This window comes from Urocitellus parryii, chromosome 2 (assembly GCF_045843805.1).
Source record: "Urocitellus parryii isolate mUroPar1 chromosome 2, mUroPar1.hap1, whole genome shotgun sequence".
Taxonomy (NCBI): Eukaryota; Metazoa; Chordata; class Mammalia; order Rodentia; family Sciuridae; genus Urocitellus; species Urocitellus parryii.
Genome location: NC_135532.1, coordinates 14689479 through 14711189, shown reverse-complemented (window position 1 = coordinate 14711189; position 21711 = coordinate 14689479). Strand labels below are relative to the sequence as shown.

Genomic DNA, 21711 nt, shown 5'->3' with positions numbered 1-21711 from the left:
GGAACCACTGTCCTAAATTATTTCCAGAAGGTTCTCTGGTGATAAAAGCTCACCTGTGGGCTTGGGAGAAATGTCAGAGTCCTCCATTTCGCTTCCCTCAGTCCAGTCAGTGTCACTTTTGATGCTGCTCTTTCCATAGCTAGTCTTGTTGCTTTTAGAGGACTGCACGGGAAGTAAGTCTGGGGACATGTATGCCTGGATGAGGTCATCCTCATCCAGCTCTTCCTCTGAACTGAAGGGAGGTGTCCTGCACAAAGCGAAACCAAAGGACTTACAAACCATGAGCCTCTTAAAGTGGTGGGAACCTTCTCAGAAAACTCCCAGAGACAACAAACTAACCCCGCATGGCCACAGACAAGACTGTGGTGAGGCCCAGGAGCCTGTGGGGGTCACTCCAGATCCAGACCTGCCAATCGTGTGCCACAGTTGTCAATATGGACTGAAGTTACAGCCTTTTTCCTCTAAACCCAAGTGTGCATTCTTAACAGTCTTAGTTTTTACATGCCTAAGAAAAACATTTCTCAGCAAAGGAAAATCATTTCCCACAAGAAAACTCTAAAAAATTATTGTTTTTTACACATACAATCTCATTTATATTATCACCTGAAATATCCCAGTTTTAAAGTGAAATAGAAGTTCTGAGTAGTGTTTGTTCATTTAAAGAAAGAATATCTATAGAGTACCTAAATTCCAGATAACACATGTCTTGTAAAGGTTGTTTCAGTCATGAAAAAAACCTCATCCCATGGAATTACATTCATGAAAAACACTTTGGAAAGATGAATCATTATTTTCTCTATTGTATAATTCCTCATTTATGACAACGGTAGGTATCTCCAGAATAAGGCAATAGTGATGAAATTCAATTACAATAAAATTAGTCTAATTCAAAGTAATATAACCTACAATTTATTGAGTACCCTCCAGGGCCAAGTGCTGAGCCAAGCTCTTTTTATTTATTTTCATTATTTATTTCTGTGGTACTGGGGCTTAAACCCAGGGCTTTGTGGATGTTAGTCTAGTGCTCTACATTGAGTGGCACCTGTAGCCCTTTTTATTTTTATTTTGAGACACAGTCTCACTAAGTTGCTCAGGCTGGCCTCAAACTTAATACCCCCCTGCCTGGGCCTCCTGAGTAGCTGGGATTGCAGGTGTGCACCAGTGTATCCAGCCCCAATTTTATTTTGTAAAATTATCCTGTGAAAAAGACAGCATTATGCCATGTTACATAACTTTTTTTTTAAGAAAACTGAGGCTTAAAACAGTAGTCAACTGAATCCATGGCACACAATTGTTAGGTGATAAAGCAAGGATTCCTAGTATCCTTACAGAACTAAATAAGATATAGGGTCATGGTCAAGACCCCAAGGAGCTAGAACAGGAAAATAATGTGTGAAACTTATACTGTAATGGATCTGGCCATTAAAACCCAATACTATCCATTAGATTTAAATATACTTGTCAAGAAATTACTCCACACTAGCTGGGGGAAGGAGGAATACATGAGAATGATAGGTGTGGCCCCTCATCACGGAGACCATGATGTGATAAATTCTGTTCACACAGATAATAAACGATAAAGATATGCCACAAACATATATATATATATATATATATATATATATATATACACACACACACACACACAAAGGAATCACAAATGAACAACGATGCTTAACCAACTCTAAGATAGTAATTTACGATGAAAGGAAAGTCCAGTAAAGAGAGTTGTTAAAATGCCCCACACCGGCCCCCGTACTCACGTAACAGACAATGACTTTCTGGGAACAGGATCTTCTATGACATTTTTCTTAATTCTAAAAAAAAAAAAAAAAAAAAAAAACAGCAGAAAAATATTTATAAAGTGTGTGAGTGTATACTACATTATCAACAAATTTCTATGGAATTGGTGATTTGTTTTGTTTTACTTATGTCAACAAAGGAGAGCAACTATTGCAGATGTGATTCACTGTTAGGGACTCAACATTTGTACCCACCAAATTCACGTGTGAACACCTGATCCTCAGTGTGGTGGTATCTGGAGGTAGGAACTTTGGGGTAATTAGGCTTAAATGAGGTGGTAGAGGGGAGCCCCATGATGGACTTACTGCCCTGATTAAAAGAGGGATATCAGAAGTTGCACTCCACCACATACGAACACAGAGAGAAGGCAGCACTCTGCAGGGCTTGCACACAGCCCTTGATCAAACATGACCATGCTGACACCCCTCAGCCAGAAGTCGGAGAAAGTAAGTTTCTGTTGTTTAAACCACCCAATCTATGGCATACTATTATGGCAGCCCCAGATGCCTAAGGCAAATAATTAAAAAAAAAATATATATATATATATGGGTTGAAAATACTCACTTTGGAACAGGAGCAGTTCTATCAGTATAAACAGGTCTTTGTCTAACCAATATTCTGTTTTTGGGAGGAAGCTGGACTGCTTTGGGTACTTCTCCAGTTGAAAGGGTTTCCATTTGAGAAATACTGGGCTTATCTGGAAGAGAAGTATCATTCATGAGTCTCTGTGGCCTTTATAATCAGTAAGTGAAAAGCAAAATGTCACGGTGCAACACTGTGGTAGCGTGGGAAGAAACAAGCCTGTCTCTGGGGTCTGCGTCCAGACTCTAGGGCTTATTTTTTAAATGTGAAAGACAGGGCACTCAACAGTACAAATAGTAAGAGAGTTGCCTGTAAAGTACCAGCATTTGTAAACCATTTAGAATTGTGGAAGGTGGTTAAAGTAAGCTCCCATACATGGCCTTGAAAAGGCATTTGGTAACAGGCTCACCTGTAAAGAGTAATCCTCTCTCCTCAATTTTACAGCTGACCTGATGTTCAAGGAATTCTCGAATTTCCTGAATGTTGGGCATTTGTCTTTCTCTCTCATGTCTTGCTGAATGCACGGTTTTCAGCACTCTATTCAAGTGCTCACTAGGAATACCGCGGATATCCTGAAGGAGTAAGATTCAACTGTTATCCTGTGATGTTCTCATTCCGCTGGGTATGTCAGCATTTACTTTGCCATCAATGTTTCAGTCCATTCTTCCTGGGCTCCAGCTGGACATACAGTGTGTGTGTGCATGTGTGTGTGTGTGTGCATGCACACACGCATGGGCACATGTGTGCACATGTCCATGGGTCCTCCAAAATGTAACACTGTCCAAAAGCAGCTCCCATTGCACTTGGGCATGTCAGGTTTTTGTAGACTGTTTATGACTGGTTGGCCAATGACATAAGGCCATGTGAGAAAGACAAAAGAGTCCACCAAGGCAGGAGGAATCCCAGGGAAGCCATAAGAGGAACCAGCAACCAGAGAAGGCTGAAGAGGAGGCTGAGCTGTGCCCTGAGGGAGGGGTGGAGTCAAATAAGCAGAAACTAGGAGGAATTTCCAGATGGGTAAACATGGGGATAGGATACCTTGTGGGGCAGACTGGTGCAGGAGCAAAAACAATCAAAGCATGCTCCACAGGCTAACAAAGGCCTGGGTGAGGAGGCCAGAAAGGAGGCTGAATGCCAATGTGAAAGGCTTAAAGGCTGTCCCACAGGGAAGAGAAAGTCATCAAAGGTAGCTTCAGTTAGGAACTAGAATAATTAAAGAGGTGAGCTGAGAAAATTAATCTGGATTTGATGGTAATCTAAACAGAAAAAAACAGGGCTCTTTATTTAATAACAGTGTCTTACACACACATCTTCCATCTTCATCTCCATCCCCCCTCTTCTCCTTCAAAGCATTACATCCTTCCCCACCCTGGGAAGTGGCCCCACCACTCACCCTTGCCCAAGACAGAAAAATCTGTCATTAGATTAAGTGCCACCTCCAATATGAGATCTTCTCTGATCTTAGTTATTCCACCAACCCTACCAATTCTTCCTCACTTCTCTCCGTACTGTCTGTGGTCAGAGCTCTACCATGTTATCTCTCTGTCTTCCTACACCTATGGCTGGATAGAAGGACCTAACGCTATACAAGTGTCAATACTTCCTAATTAATATGCAATTTAAATCAGAATCCCAACAGGGGTTGGTCTGGAAAAGAAGATATTTCACTGGAGAATGAAAAATGAAACAACTGCCATGAAATTTTTGAAATAAGACTAATGAAGCAGACATTGCCTACAGAAGACATTACAACACATGCCAGAGATGCTGCATGAAATCAGAATGGTCTTGGCAAAAGAATAAAAGGGGGGGGGCAAGAACAACTAAAAGTCCAAAATCAAATCCAAATATATAAAGAAATTTCCTATTTGGTAAAAATGTCATTTCCAATAAGTGGAGAAAGGAGGGATTACTCAACAGATGATATTGGGAGAACTGATCCAACTGGAAATAAAATCAGATTTCCAAATCACTGTTTCCAAACCTAATTCTTAAATACCAGATAAAGGAAAAGCAAAACAAAACAAAGTAAAAGACCTTTCTAAGCATTAGGGATGAAACAGATTTTTTTTTTTTTAATTATCTTTTGACGAAAGGAAATGTGTCAACTAAAATTAAAACACCAAAGCTATATGCAGACAACTAACATGAAAAATTGTCTCAAGAAACAATTCACATAGGAGCTATAGAAATTCCATGAATGTCTTTGATTCCACCATCTAAGTGTGGTCAAAACTCACCTAAAAGACTCTACATGGAAATGAAATGGAGTGACAGTTCTAGGAGTGGGTGAAAGATGTGGAGCAAACAAGCTCTTGCGCACGGTTAGGGACAATATGGATTAGAAAACTATTTGACAGTACTTATTATACCAGATATATGCTCACCCTTTGACCCAGCAACTTTATTCCTAGACATATATCCAAGAAATAGAAATATTTTGATGGCTTATGTCCACCAAAAGATATGTACAAAAATTAATAGCCAAGAATAGTCCAAACTGGAGACCTAAAAGTCTATTAGCAAAGGAAGAGATAAATGACAGTTATTCATACAAGAGAACACTACAACACAATAAAGAACAAACTACTGCTACTGAAACAAGAGATATGAATCAGACAAATCATAAGTAAAAGATAAAAAATACTACATGGTACAGGATTCTGCCTATATGAGATTCAAGAACAAGCAAAATCAAGTCAGAATATCTGTCACCTTGGTTCGCAGAGTAAGAGGTGATACTGATGAGGAAAAGGTAAGGGGGTCTTCTTCAGTGTTAAAAATGTTCAATCTCCTCATCTGAGTGCTGGTTACAGACTACACACATGTATATATACATGTATACACACATATCCACATGTATACAAATCCATATATAAACACATAAATAGAAAAGCATGAAACATAAATACATTCACGTTTCTTCATATATATCTACATGCACACATACATGTACACAAATGCATATACACATATGTATGCATTCATATCTATAAGACACCCATGCACACACACATACATCTGCATACAAATATCTACATAGACATATTACATGCATGGTGTGTACACAATCCATGTATAAAATAAGCACACATGCACAATGCACATGCGAATACGTATGTGCCTATGTACATGCCAACGTAGCCTTGATACTTCTGCATATACACACATTGTATATCCATGTGTATGTAGGAACATATATATATATAGGTATATAGGTCCCCTGTTATTCAGTTTAGATATGTGCATTTTATGTATGTCAATACAAATGTGAAAAGCAAAAGGAGTTTGTAGGTATATATGATGTACTGAAAATATTCAATCTGGCAACACCATGAAATACAATTCATCCATCCATCCAGCAAGTATTTACTAAGTGCTGATTTTTTAATAGGCAATGATTTGGGGGGTTAATATCAGAATGTAGGCCATAATTGTCCTTATATAAACCCTTGTGCCTTCCTTTCTAGTTGTACCATGTTAATAGTTACTTAATGACATTTCTGTAAAATGGAGATAATAATGTCACTTGTTTCAGAGATTTGTTTCTGTTTAAATGATTAGGATCTGTAAAGGTATTAGGCACAGCTATGCTACCCAGGTGTCCATGGAAGACGGGGTGGTATTAGCCTCTGGTCTCCAAATGTGGACAGAACTGACATGCCTTCTTTTCTTTGATTCTTCCTAACTAAAAAACCAAAATATAACAAACCAGTAAGTACTCCCAAATTGGACGAACATACGGCATTAATTCCCAGGGTTTCCAGTTTCTCCATCAAGCTCTGCTCCAAAACTGTTCTTATCTCCTTCGTGAGGGAGGGGTTGGTCTTCAAAGCTTTCTTTAAATGTGTCTTGTTATTTAATTTCTGTTCATTTTCCCTTCCTGAAATAAAGGTGTTTTTTTTTTCTTAAATGAGTTAAAAGAGAATTAAACAAATGCATTCAATCGCCAAGCAGAAATGGAAAAAAACCCACTTAAAACAGCAAGTAAGCATTTATGATGTCTCAGGTTTTTGGACATTTTACTCTTGCAGTACAACATATCAATAATGCTTAATGCTATACCTCCTAAAACTAATTTAAGTCTGCTTCAAAACATCAGTGTCTTCAAAGACTCTTGATTGCTTAGCCAAATTAAAGCTAAATAATATAAGAAATGGAAGCACAGTAGAAAATTTTTACTTACAGGTTTAATGTTTTATCACTGGAACTATTTCACTATTTCCCGAAAAGTTAATCTCTAAAGTTTAGTTAGAATTGATGCATCATCTTTTAAAGAAAAAAGCCCAATTTACTTTAGATCAGCAAAAATTTTAAAGTAATAAATTTAGTAGAAGTTCATACAAAATTTCAAAATGTAATAATTATTATATCTCTCAAAATATTTTCCCAAATGAAAAAGATACTAACAAAAGTCTTAGGAAAAGTATTTTTTGTTGTTGTTGTTTCAAACAACCCATAATTAAAAACCAAGAAGCCACAACAAACCACATTCTCTTCACTTGTCCTTCCCTATTCTACTTTTCTTTCCTTTTTCTTTTTTCATGGTGCTCGGGCTGAACCCAGGGCCCTGCACATGCTAAGCAGATGCTCTACCAGTCCATCCTATTCCACCTTTACTCCTAGACAGTTCAAAAAAGCTTAGAGAAGGGGACAAATGGTGTGACCTTTGCAGGCCAGAGGCTTGACTAAGGAGACCTTGGCTGAAGACTTAACTAAGGAGACATGACATTTGGCAGTTCAGACCCCATGTGAACGTCCAAAGACAGATATGGGAGAAATGTGTCAACTATACTATCATTCTGAAGTCAAATCTCCAAGCAGGGGCATTTATCCAACAAGGGCCAAAAAAAAAAAGCCACAGTCCAGCCCTGAGAAACACTCTTCCACTGGTAACCACAGCACTCAGTTTGCAGAAGATCTTGAACAAAATGCCTTTTGTTTAAGATACTTTCTAGACACCCATTCAATTCCAGTACTAAAGAATTTCTGGTAAATTGGTAAAGTTTTATTAAAAGCAAAATTGGACAAATCACTATTTGTACATTCAATAGGAGGGAAAAAGAAAAGCCCTGCATAAAGACACTTTTATATACTTTGCTATTCCAGCCTGCTAAACTGCAATTAAAAATTACATATGATTAAAAGTCAGAAGTCATCTTTAATTTTAATATCCTCAACATTCATGCTGCTTGACTAACCACCAATGTTTCAAAAAAAAAAAAAAAAGTAAGCACTTCTGTACTAGGAACTGACGGACAATCATCAAAATCTAAATAGCTTAGCTGCAGCCAATGTTACTGACTATGTCTTCTAGTTGGTCATCGAAGTCTGCAACCATCAAGGGCTAAAAATAAAAGGCACCTAGAAAGAGACTGGGGTCACTGAAATAGATACAAACCTGACCCAAACTGCAAGAATAATTTATTGGCCAGTGTCTCAGATATAAAAAGGAAGAAACATGGCCTAAACAGAGGCTCTGGGCCATGTTTACTCTGGGATGTGGGTCTTGTGTAAAAATTAAGCAATGTCTACAACTGCTTAGCCACATTTTAAAAGAGTCCCAACAGCCTTTGTTATCAGTTGTTGCATTCATTTGCTAAAGTCTGGAGTTACCCTCAAACCTGATGACAAGTTCATTTCAATGATGTAAGGTAAATGAACTTTTCCCTTTGTCCTCAAACCCACTTTATATATTGGTGACTGCTTTGGGAAGCCCTTGGTAGGGATTCTTTCAAGGCTGAGGCTGGCTGATGGGAGCAAGAGAAAGAATGTAGAGTGGACAAGGGAAAAAAAAAATTAAAAAGTTAGAGGTAGAATTAATTGCTTAAAAAAACAACAGAGGTGAAGATGTTAGTTAAAGCACATATTGCTCACCAAGACCAAGACAAAACTTTCCAGAGATCAGCATTTCCTCCCATATAAAATTTAAACACATGTGAGCAGATGGCCAGGCAAAAGCACAACAGCCCATACATGTGATCAGTTACACCATACATACAACAGACCATTCATGATAAGTAATTATAGTGCAAAGTAGAATTCCTGAGTTGCAAAGGGCTTTATCTACTAACTAGCAACAACCTTCCTTATTTTTCACAAGGAGATCAGACTTCCCCAGAGGCCACCCAGTTAGTCTTGCAGAGCCATACCAACTTCCCTTTATTTGTTCTTTGCTTTAAACTACAGAAAGCAGAACATCTGGATTTTAGTTCGAGCCCATTCACTATATTCAGAAACCTGGGGCAGCTTTCTGACCCTCCTGTGTTTCAAGTTTTTGAAAAACAAAATAGCCTTTAAAGATCCCTCCTAGTTTTCACACTCCAATATCCTAAAAAACAGCAAAGCTGAATATGCCTCTACACAACTGTCAAAAAGCAAGTACACAGAAATGTTCCTGTGTTGAGTTACTTCTTACTAACAGCCATACTGTCTTTTGCAAACTACTGTCAAAATCTAGCTCTACTAGCGTTTATCTGCAAAATGACACAAGCTGAGGAATTTATTGATGGCGATTAATCTGTTACCAGCATGCAGACACCATAGAGGTGCTAAAAGGAGGCAATCACTGGTTTTCTACAGCACTTGGGACTTGTGTGTTTTCTGAGGTCCTGAGCACTTTCCTGTTTCCCATCAGATCTGTGTCTAAACACATGGGGGGTGGCAAAGATTGTATTCTTTCCCAGTCCAGTTCCCCAGCAACCAGTGATGGCAACACTGATGCCCACATGGTAATGACCAATGATGTCTGCTAGCAATGATCTGAAACTTACATTGGGTAGAAGAACTCTAAGAGCATAAACAGGATGATGCCATGGGTAGAACCTGGAACTGCAAATCAAGAGAGCCATCTGGGTGATGGTGGAGAGGTCACAACTCCAAGAGAAGACCTCACTCACTTGTTTTTTAAATGCACTAGCTATATGACCAAGTTCTGGTTTTGAAATTAGGTGACCCTTTCTGTGAACCTCCGAACACATTTCCCAATTTCTTCAAAGAAAAAGGGATTTTATGTCTTGGACATATAACAATACACAAGTAGGACAGAAGAATATGTTACTTGCAAGTAAAATGATACATCATTATTCAGAACTCAAATAGGGTAAAATTTGTTCATCCTGTTTCTAGGAAGCCAGCAGGGATAGTCGAAAATCACTTAAAGACAATGTTTTAAAGCACCGTTTTCTTTTACCTATAGAGCCAGTGGCTGTTACTCAGTCCAGCTAAATGCTGTCAAGTGGACCATGCACCCCAAGGTTTCCATTTTTTCAAGAGATGTCAGAAATTAAGATATTCATGCAAAATAATGGCAACTGATAGTAAAATCATTTCTAATAGTGTAGCTCAAACAAATATCAGCCTGTCCTTGCAGGCCTCAAGTTCAACATCTGGGCTGTGGGCATCCTGAAGGCTGCTCAAAATAATTGCTATCAGGCTCGGGATGTGGCTCAAGCGGTAGCATGCTCGCCTGGCATGCGTGGGGCCCGGGTTCGATCCTTAGCACCACAAATAAACAAAGATATTGTGTCTGCCGAAACTAAAAAATAAATATTAAAAAAAATTCTCTCTTTCTCTAAAAAAAATGAAATAAAATAAATAATTGCTATTGACAACTCCTCCTTCTTTCTCTGACAATGCAACAAGGCAAACATCCCCTAAAAGGGTGGCAATATCTTTCAAAGACATGCTCATTAGAGTACCCACAAATTCCTCTCAACAACTTTGTATGGCTTTATTGCAATTTAATGTATCTATACTCTTGTTTCTAAAATAAACAGATTTCTAAAACACTTTAACAGCAATGACAAAGAAATTTAAAAGAAATGAAGCAACTAAAATAATGCTTTTCAAAATAAGTGCTAACTATGAGTCATTACTTAGGAAATATGATATCCTAAGCCACTCTAACATAGAGAAAGTCAAGACAAATTGCAAAGGCACACAGAAGCAATATAAACAAATTCCATTAAAATACTTTTAAGGGCTGGAGTTGTAGCTCAGGAGTAGAATGTTCTCCTAGCACATATGAGGCCCTAGGTTTCAATCCTCAGCACCACAAAAAAATAAATTAAATAAAGGTACAACTGCAAAGTAAATATTTAAAAATATATGTTTTTATAAAGGACTGATGATTAACATGGCAAGCCCAAGACTTTAAAATATACATTATGTAAATTTTATGAAACTCCTGATTTAGTCAATTCTGTTTGTAGCCTTGTTAAAAGGTATTTTTGTAAAATTCTAGAGACTATAGGCACTAATAAGCAATATTGAGGGTTTTTTTTACTTCTCTTCCTGTACAAAAATGACAAAACTAGAACCTGTGTATGTGTTACCAATTTGCTTTCTCCTAAGGAAGTGATATTTGGTAAAGTATTGTTAATAAGGAAAAAATTATGATAAACTGATTCAAACATATAAGAGTTTTCAGGATCTACTGCCCTAACATTAAGGAAATATACAGTATAATTACACATTTTTTCATAAACTTCAAAAATTAAATCATAGAAAATAATTTTTACAACTGCCAAATAACTGAGTAAGCAGTAGTAATTTTAAATCTCCCCAAACCTGTGACAGCTCTTATTCTACCAAGAAGATATTATTTTACACATAAATATTCTATATCCAGAGTTTAGATACTATGCTTGTCTTCATATTTAAAAGAATTTGGAAATAGCCACTTTATCCATTCATTTCAGATTCATAGTATGAGAAATCACCACCACTCTGGAACAAATATTTCCCCATCATCTGGTATACAGCATGTGTGTCAGCTTGTCATCTGATCAGAAAATATCTGTATTGAAATAAAGACCTAAATTTTTTTATTTCCTAACATAGGAAACTTATTCATCTGTTTGCGTAAGATTTTACTCTTGCAAAGCATTAGAGGAATAGGGTAACAGCACAGGAAGAATAAGGTAATAGCATATTATATATAAGTTGAAAATGTAATCTACATGTCTTCCTGATTTTAATACAGAATTAGAAATTAGGATATTCATGCAAATATAAACCACTGGCACGTATTTTCAGGGCTTGGGTTTTAGCATATTCATACAATTTATGCAGATAAACCCTAATCAAGTCCTTGGTTACCTTTTTCTTCTTCTGAAAGTTCTTCTATGGGTTCCAGTACGTGTGACGAGAATGCCTGTTCTATTAATGAGGAAAAACAAGAACAGAACAAACAGGACAACAGTAAAGTCACATTAGTTTCCTTTCAAACCATTTCAAAAGATATAATTCCACCATGTTTTAGTCATGCCTAAATGCCAATAATTTACTGGGAAAAAATATCAAGGCAGTCAGTTAAAACTGGTCACTTTTTCACAAAATCTTCTATATTTTTATGTATTTTCTATTAACTCCACCCTAAGGAAATTATATTTTTAAATAATTAAGTTAAAGTTTCTCATTCATCAAGCTGGTGTCTGAAAGGAGTCTGTGTGAATACAAAAGGGTACAAATGCAGAAGATTTTCATTATTTATAGAATGTTTTGATTGGATGTCTGAATAGAAAATTTAGAAATAGAAAATGAATGAAAATATTTCATTTGATAGGCAAGTGAAGCAGCGCTGCTCCCAATCTCACTGAAATTTCCGTTGCATTTGTGGGAGGTGAGCTCTCTGGGTGACTTTTCCTAGGGAAACATTACCTGCCAGCGGCAGGACTAAAATAAAGCCCCGCTCTAGAAATGGAGAGACATTTCCTTCACAGGCAAGGTCAGATTTGGGCCAAAGTGTAACCACGGTGGTCAGATAGGAGTCGTGAGATAAGGTCAACCAGCAAGTCTGAACTACATGGAGCATGGCTCACTCACCCTCAGCTTGACACAGAGCACTTCCCCATGTAGCATTCCACCTTCATCCCAAGGGAAGGTCATTTCATTCTTACCCCAGGCACCAGTAGATACTGAGTCCTCCTTAGGTGGCTAGGCATGGATCTAAGGTATCACGATCTAACCCTCCTACTTGGAGAATCTGATTGTTAATTTATTCAAATGTATTTTTGGTACTCTTATTTCAGATGGGTGGATGGATGGATGAGAGGATGGAGAGACAGATGAGTAGACAGATTTAGTTATATATAAATGGGCTTCTGTAGCTTGGCCAGGAACCCAGTCAACATATCTAACATTGTCTGTAGGGAAGAAATGCATTTTAAACCACTTTCAAATGAACCTTCTACTAAATAGGAGATCACTTTAATTTTGAAACACAGACACAGCTCCTTGAAAGAGCATGAATTTAATTTCATCCAGGAACACCAAAAATGTGTCTTTCAAATTTGTTATTCAGCATCTAGATATTAAAATTGTGCAAATAGGCTATTTTACAAGTTTGAACTACTGAGAATAGAGATTTACAGAGGACAGCTAATTTCAGTTTTTAAAAAGTCACATTTTGTATTTTACTGTACTTAATGAAAATGACAAAAATTATTTATGAGGAAAATCTGGGTAAAATCTTCACAAAATCAGTGAACATGTATTTACTGTCATTATATTAGTAGGACACTCTATGACTTGTTTCTCTAGGGACAGGATAAACTGTCAGAGTTCTGACCTGTTCCCTTCTGTGGTGTAAAGGGTAGCTCTGGAGGAAAGTTAGGTAGCTACAATAGGGTTGGGGACATAAGGGTGACCAAACCCCAGTTCCCATGTCAAATGGGCTGAGGCTGCTGCCAGGAAGGAAGCACTCTAATGCTGTGCAAGCCACTGTATGTCTCTCATTGCCCCAGTAATTGTCCAGAGCTGAGATCTCTAGGTTGAGAGCTGAAATACTTGGAGGCTTCCAGAAAAATCCTTGTATCACTCTCCTACCCCCAGAAGAAAGTCTCCCAGACCTCTCCTACCCCTGCCCTTTATCCCACTGGCTGATTTATGGCTGGATTTCTTATCTCAATCTTAGAAACTACCATTTATCCAGTGCTGACTCAGTAGCTCATGCCTCATTAGATCCTCTAAGAGAGCCATTACTATTGTCTCCATTGGGCAGGCAAGGAAATCTAAGCCCACACTTTAATAAATGGGCTGTGAATCTAGACTCTTTGTACAAAGTTCACAATCTTAGCCATGTAGCTCCAATGCGCCCCTGCTGTGCTCTCTTGACATGTCTCCCTGACTTCTCCAAATGGCACCACTGTCCAGCCATTTTCGAAGGTACCAGTTCCACTAAATAGCTGCTATGTTGACTCCCTCTTCTCCAGTCTCATCAGTACGGCCCTGATTCCTGGAGGAGGAAGGTTATATTCAAGATCACCAACATCCCAAGCTGGTCTCCTCAGCTTTGATTCTTTCATCTGCTCTGGTCAGGCCCAGTTTCCTGTAGCCCAGCTCTGCAGTTCTGCATGCCCAACCTCAGGCACACTCAGCAACCATGTCCTCCCCCAAAAATAACTTGGTCAGCTGTAGGCTGCCATGAGGGTCTCCACCAACCTGATTTCCCTCAAGTCTCTTCTGTGTTCTCTGTGCTTGGCCAAGTAACTAATCTGCACCTCTGTCTAGAGCTTTCCTGTTATCTTTCCCTCCTACTGTTTTCCCTATGTAGGATGCCATCCCAACATGTTTACATTCAAACCCACAATTCAAATGGCCAAATGTAGCTGATCCACCCATCCAGAGTTGCCCGAATGAAGAAAGTTTCTCCCTTGCCAGATACCCATTTAGTTTATCAATGGTTCTCACTCTGTACTATAATATAAGCATTTGCTCTCCTAATATACTTAAGTTCCCTGGGGGCAGCCTTTGTTTCCAATGCATGCATATCTGTCTCTGTTGTGCCTAGTCTTAGGCTTGCACAGAGGGACAACCCATAACTATCTGTCATTGCCCAGTGGTCTGTGATAGGAAGGAAAGCAGGAATGGCATGGGACACTGCTGGAGAAAAGGCAACATTATAAAGTGACATGTTAAACTCTTCTTTAAGGAAAAAAAAAAAGCTTGTTAAAGATCTTTTTACACAGGAGATCAGCCACATGCAAACACTTCCCCTTGTAATTAATTACATAGAACCATGATCACCTCACCTGGCAGGGATCAGACCTGAACTCATTTAAAAGATCCTAGTCTGCTAAATAAAGAATTCCTTTCAATAGTGCCCATCCCACTTCCCTGACACTGTTTGGGTCAATGGCACTCACAGAAAGCCATCTTTCTTCCCAGTAAGAGCCATAAGACACCAGAGCTCTAGAATATTTTACTTGTCACATATTGAACAATAAACTACTGCTTGAACAAAGTGTTGTGTTAGGTTTCAGTATCTCGAGATATAAACAATTTATTCTGAGAGAAAACTATGATAGTAATTATAGAGTCTAATAAAAACACTTCATGCCTTTTGAAAACCAATTAGGATACACTTAAAGACTTAGGGCAGCTTCTCCATCTTTAACTTCTGTTTTTATAGCCCTTGTCTTAGCTACACCACAAAAGTCAGGCATATATAAACCCCTCGTAATCTATACACTAAATTAAAGGAGACTTTTATGTGTAGATAAAACTTAGCAGGTGCCAGTAGGCTTTGGAAAAAATGATTATTTTGCATCCTCACTGCTAAAAGAAGATGGACATTTTGCCTGATCACTCTAAAAAGGGTCCATATTATCAAGCCAATCTAAGCAATTGGTATGAGGGTTGATTTAACAACAAAGTATACTTTATTTTCTGGGCACTATTATTATTTTTAGTTGTAGATGAAGGCAATACCTTTGTTTTATTTATTTATTTTTATGTGGTACTGAGGATCAAACCCAGTGCCTCATACGTGCTAGGCAAGTGCTCTACCACCGAGTCACAACCCCAGCCCCCCATTATAATACCACAATTTAATTACAACTTCATAAGCAATATGTCTCCAGTGGTGAAAATACTAATAAAATTTTGAGACTTTTTTCCCAGTGAAAACACAGTAGTGAATGGCAATTATGCATGATCATGTTTCACCCTATCGACTGACTTAGAATCAGAACTTACTGTCCATGTTGTTCAGCTTGTGCAGCAAAGTTGAAAGCAGGGGAATTAGCAAAGTTCCCATTTTTTCTAGACCCCTGCCTTCAGGACACCTAATCCTGGCACTGTTAGCTCATGGCAACTGCAGCGGGTCCCTTACATGAATCGCCCTCAGCTGGAGAAAGCAGCTTGCCTTCTCCTCAAAGCAGCCCATGTTTGGTGACAGACCAGTGTAGGGGTACAAGTCGTTTGACATCCCTTGTCTCAGCGTAGGACCATTCTGGAGTGCCCATCTCAGCTCTACAAAGGAATCCTGAGGCCTCCACTACTGCTACACGTGGGCTCAACATCCCCCTTGCCCAATCCTGTTTCCTCCCACCTGTAAATCTCCACCTGGGAGCTCGTTCCCAGGGATCCACTCTAAGATGGTTAGTAATCATGACATTTTTCATAATGAAGAAATTCCTCAAGGTTCAAAATGGAACAAAAGATGGAGGGCAAATGGGCTAACTTAATGTTATGCAATCATGGTTAACCTCCCCTTGCCCGATGCTGGGAAAGCTGTTGGGTGGCCCAGTGGAAGACATCACTGGGCCCTGGCCAAGTCACCTCCTATTTCCCACCCATTGACATGCTCACAAATCCACTTTGATCCCAAGCCAAGGGCTGTGGCCCCTTGCCAGGACTGGTGGCATTTAAAACCAGCAATTCAACTCCAGCAGATGCCAGAAGAAGCAATGAACAGTCCTGGGTCGATCATGGGAGGGTCCACACAGAATATGTATGTGCTTTAGAACTGACAGGTTCCGAAGGATCCTTCAATAAACCCAACAGTTTAACATACTTATTCCATGTGCCCTATCCTGAGCAACAAAGAATATAAAGTCCTTGTATAAGGCCATCAGAAGGCCAACAATAACAGAAAAAAAGAATAAGGGTCTAAAGCACACTAAGTTTCAAAGAGAAATGGCAGCCCTATCTTACCAAAATCCACCCCGAAAACGGTGGCAACAGAGAAACTGTAGGCCTAACATAAAATAATGTGAACAAAGAATGATTGCCAAAGATAAATTTCTTGTACATTCAATATTAAAGCAAATTTGTTTATGTCCAACATGCATTTCATCTGCTACCAGTCCAAGGGAAAAGGCCTGTATGTTCTAAACACTTGTACATATGTGATCTGATATCTAGAGAATTTATACATTACCTACTGAGATCAAGATAACTGGTCTACCTGAAATTATCTAAGAGAAAAATCAGGTGAAATCAATAAATACTTCATATGTGAGCTATGGGTAAAAAGGATCATTACTAAGGACCATCATATATGGATTGGAATAACTGTGAAAAAAACTCCAATTAGATCACTGATTTAAATCTAATCTTTTAAAAGGCCAAAACCCAAAGTATAGTGAAGTAAGTAATTATTAGATTCCAAAGCAATATGTAGGTAAGGCAGGAAAAAGATAGTCCTCCTCCTCTTTTGATTCATTAGTGATATAGAGTCGGCCACAGGAAAAAAAATATACTAGAGAACATATTCTGAAAACTGTAAGCCCTTTAATGGTATAAAATGTGAAATTTATCTACAGATATTCTCCCCATCTACAGAATCTTGTTAATAACAATTAGCACCCTTTTGGGCCTGATCCAAGAAATGAATCCTGGCAACAATTTCATCCAATGAAATTTCATCTCACCTATTTCCTTTGATTTCTCTCACATGTCTTTTCTAGATTTTCCTAACCAATCACTGAAACTGTTGATCTAAAAAGGGTGAGTTGCTGCCACACTGAAAGTTATAAAAACAACCACATATGCCCTGTGGCATGTGCTGGTTGGCTGGTCTGGGACCAAGTCACCCTCACTCTTACTAAATACCTGTTACTTTCTGCAAAAATCATAAATAGTCAAAGCACCAGCCAGTTAAAATTGCTTTTGCAAGTCCCACAACATACACAATACTTTATGGTTGGTAGGTATGCTCAGTTTGCAACAACATGACATATTTATACATGTATACATTACCTCCTGACATATGAAGGCAGAACTGTTCTGTAATCCCCAAAATGTTCTGCCTAATTCCCCTCTTCCCAGCACTTTGGGTTAATAAGTTACCTAATTCAGGGTGGAAACTGCACATAAAATGCTGAGGCTTACCATGTGCCATTGTTAGACTTGATTTAGCTTCTAAAGTCTGAGAGACGGAGGCATTCACTGAAACAGGATAAGAAGGAAAAAGCTCACTGGCTCTATAGTTACAGTGTAACCATCCGAACATGATGATGACCAAATTCTCCTCAAAACAATCAAGACACATACAAGACCTCAAGGGACAAGTGTTTCAAGTGACAGATACTGCACAACTAACCTAACCCAATTTATAAAAGATTTATTGAGATTTAACCCCTCTTTTTTACAATACATAATTCAGTATAGTCACAGGGCTGGGCAACCATAACCACCAACTCATTTCAGAACATTTTCATCACCTTATCCTCAAATACCTGTCCCAATAACCATCATGCCTCATCCCCAGCCTCTGGCAAAAACTCAATCTACTTTGTGTTTCTATGATTGCCCTTTCTGGATAATTCCTGTGCATGGAACTATACAGTCTTTTGTGCCTAGCTTCTTTCACTTAGCATCATGTTTTCAGGTTCACCCATGTAGCCATGTGTCAATTTCAGCATAAACTTTTATGGCTGAATGACATTCCATTATATAGATAGAACAAATTTTTATTTATTCATTAGTTGATGAACATTTAGGTTGTTTTCAGTTTGGGGCTATCAGAACAATCTGCAATGGATATTCAGGTACAATAAACCAATTTAAAAATCCCCCAATTCCTCAAAAAACTTAGAATGGAACCACCATTTGACCCAGTTATCCACTCTTCAGTATATACCCAAAGGACTTAAAATCAGCATACTAGAGTGACACAGTCCACATCAACATTCATAGTAAACTATGGAACCAACCCAGGTGCCCTTCATTAGATAAATGGATAAAGAAAATGTGGTACATATACACAATGGGATATTAGCTATAAAGAAGAATGAAATTGGGCTGGGGTTGTAGCTCAGTGGCAGAGTGCTTGCCTAGCATGTGTAAGGCACTGTGTTTGATTCTCACCACCACATAAAAATAAACAAAGGTCCATCTACAACTAAAAATGTATTTTAAAAAAAATTAAATTATGGCATTTACCAGTAAAGGGATGGAACTGGGGAGTATCGTGCTAAGTGAAATAAGCCAATCCCAGAAAACCAAAGGCTGAATGTTCTTCCTGATATATGGATGCTGACTCACAATAGATGGGGTGCGGGGGGCGGGGAGTGGAGGTTCACCAGATTGGATGGAGGGGCGAGGGGAAGGGAGGGAGGATGGGAATAGGAAAGACAGTAGAATGAATCAGACATAACTTTCCTATGTTCATATATGAATACACAACCAGTGTAACTCCATATCATGTACAACCACAATAATGGGACGTTATACTCCATGTATGTATGATATGTCAAAATACATTCAACAATCATATAAAAAGAACAAATTAAAAGAAAGAAAGAAAAATCCTCCAAGCACTGGCTAGAAGACACCATGTGAGGTATTAATACAGCCACAGCCTTTAGACAGGGGTATACCCCCTTCAAGGAAGACCAAATGCTATCTATCTTAAATGTCTCCAGAAAATTAGATGCCTCAGTCTCCCTTCCAATATTTGACAATTCTTACCTAAAGGTCCTCTCTGGATTATTTAATTATTCAGTCTGCTTTCATCTAAACAGTTTTCCTATTAGTTTACTAGCTCTTTTTCTATTAAGATAGATCTTTAATCCTAATCTTATCCTAAAAAATATTGGCTATAACTTCAGTTACCTCCGAAGGATTCTATATATTTTTTGTCTTTATAATGGCTACTGGGGAAAGTGTTCCACTCCTTACCATCTGTAAATTGGTAACAACTCTGGAAACATGGCCTTCAAACTCATTTTCAATTTGCATCATCTAGATCAAGGTTTGTTAAACTACAGCAAACTACAGCCTGTGGTGCATATACAGCCTACTGCTTGCTTTTGTAAATAAAGTTTTATTAAAACATTCATTTAAGTATTGCATGTGGCTGGTTTGGTACTGCAACATCAGAGTTGAGTAGATGCGAAGAGAGTATCTAGCTCATAAAGCCTAAAATGGTCAATATCTAGCTCTTTACAGAAAAAGAAAAAAACAGAACATTGACTCTTTCTGATTTAATATTATTTCAGCTTACAGAATCCAAAGAGCTGATCTTATTACAATTAATCACATCTGGGTCTTCTTCCTAGCATTTGAATTCAGTCCCTTATGATGGGAGGAGAGTAAATCAGGTCTGAAATGCCTGACTAGGGTCTAAGTCACTGTGAGTGCACACTAGTGAGGCCCACCTTACATTAGACATTAGAAATCCTTCATTTTGCTGAGTATGGGTCTGATTTACTTGCTGTATACCTCCTAAACTCTTTCATTTTATGATCTGGATTTTCTGGTCTCAAACTTTGGAGTGTGTTCTCTTAGTAAAGAGAACTTCCCCACCATTCTCAGAACCTCAGCTTTCAGGTCTTCTTCCATGCTGGGAGCAAGACTGGGGACTAGCAGCCCCTCTTGCCTCCTTGTCATGAAGCACAAAGGATACACTCAGGAAGGGATTCTTACATATGGGCTATAGGTAAAATTGTTTTTTTCTGGAATTCTCTAGAGCCAGTAGCATCCACGCTCTTGACCAAATGTCTCATCAGTAAAATTATCTCTCTGATATACATATTTATTTAAATATATACTTTTTTTTTTTTTTTTTGGTACCAGGCATTGAACTCAGAGGTACTCTACCACATCCCCATCCCTATTTTGAATTTTTTAATTTAGAGACAGGGTCTCACTGAGTTGTTTAGCACCTTGTGGTTGCTGAGGCTGACTTTGAACTTGCAATCCTCCCGCTTCAGCTCCCAAGCCACTGGGATTACTATTTTATGTATACTACAAGTATTATATACATTTTAAAACAAAAGTATTTGAAAAAAATTAAAAGGATTAGTTAATATATAAAAAGAAGTTCTAATAACTTCTTTCCTATATCCCAGTAGATCATGTTGTATAACTCACATCATCTTAACATACCATTTAGAGAAAAATCACCCTAACTAAATAAAACATTAGGTTTTTTTTTCCTGTTTGTGTGTTTAAGTTTAGTTAGCTAGTGAAAATTTTTTTATTTGTTTCATAACTGTCTTTTAACCTTTCCTGAAATGTGTGTGTGTGTTCTTTTCTTTCGAAGAGAATCTTTTCCTCCCCCAGCCCTTTTCTTGGCACTAGGCCTTCTTCCCTCCCCACTACCTTCTAACCTCTTCAGCTACGAGATGTGCCTGAGAACACTGAGTGGTTGAAACTATTTGTATTTTCCAATCAACTGTACCAAATTTCAAAACATACTCATTAATATTCTCTGGTCATGACACATCCCTCTAGAGATTCCTGGGCCCATGAGGGCTCAGTGCCCAGCCTTGTTACCAGGTCCTCCAATGCACCAAACTCCTGTGCACGCACACGTCTGTCTTCCTGCCCCATCACCTACTCCCTTACTTCCCTCACCAGTAGCTCTTTTCCTCACCCTTATTTTCCTGAATGGAAATAAAAATATTTCAGGTATTTAACTATGATTTTTAAAGTTTGTTTCTAGGGCTGGGGATGTGGCTCAAGCGGTAGCGCGCTCGCCTGGCATGCGTGCGGCCCGGGTTCGATCCTCAGCACCACATACCAACAAAGATGTTGTGTCCGCCGAGAACTAAAAAATAAATATTAAAAAAAAAGAAGTTTGTTTCTAAAATCTCAAGAGTTCCAGGAGACAAACCAGATGGTCAAGCTGATCACAAGTAAGGACCAGTGGATACCTATTCAAAGGCTGCAGCAGTGAGAGTCTTGGCCATGCAAAAAGATGGCAGCTACCACTCCTGGTCACATAGTCATAGAACAGATCACCCTGGGAAATCCAAAACTATACTCTAGAGTGATGCCAAAGAATTTTTAATCATCCCTTTATAAGACAAATTGCAAAATAATGGTATAACTAACCAAAATCCCCACCAAGATCGTGTGACATTTACAACCTGGGTTTCAGAACAAGGTCAAAGCCAAGAATCAAAAGAAATCATTAGGCAATCTCCAAATGCAGACAATTCTCTAAAAATAACAAGTAAAAGTTGTGTTTTGGCTTAGCATTTTAAAGATACTTTAGAGCTCTGGGCCATTGGAGAAACTTACTAGGTACAGCTGGGGCAACTGGCTTGGATTCAAAAGTTTGCCAAGCTAAAGAATTCCCTGAAATGG

The 21711-nt window shown here is 38.5% G+C and overlaps 1 protein-coding gene across 1 annotated transcript in view; it reads right to left on the bottom strand.

Annotated features, from left to right (window-relative positions):
* Positions 1–21711, bottom strand: part of Dzip1 (DAZ interacting zinc finger protein 1) — a 54756-nt gene that overhangs the window by 4825 nt on the left and 28220 nt on the right. The window contains exons 10-16 of the mRNA XM_077792157.1: positions 17506–17562; positions 11488–11547; positions 6129–6268; positions 2795–2957; positions 2368–2500; positions 1764–1817; positions 54–247 (exon numbers count right to left, since the gene is read on the bottom strand). Of these exons, the coding sequence (XP_077648283.1) occupies positions 54–247; positions 1764–1817; positions 2368–2500; positions 2795–2957; positions 6129–6268; positions 11488–11547; positions 17506–17562 (801 nt within the window). The remainder of the gene's footprint in view (positions 1–53; positions 248–1763; positions 1818–2367; positions 2501–2794; positions 2958–6128; positions 6269–11487; positions 11548–17505; positions 17563–21711) is intronic.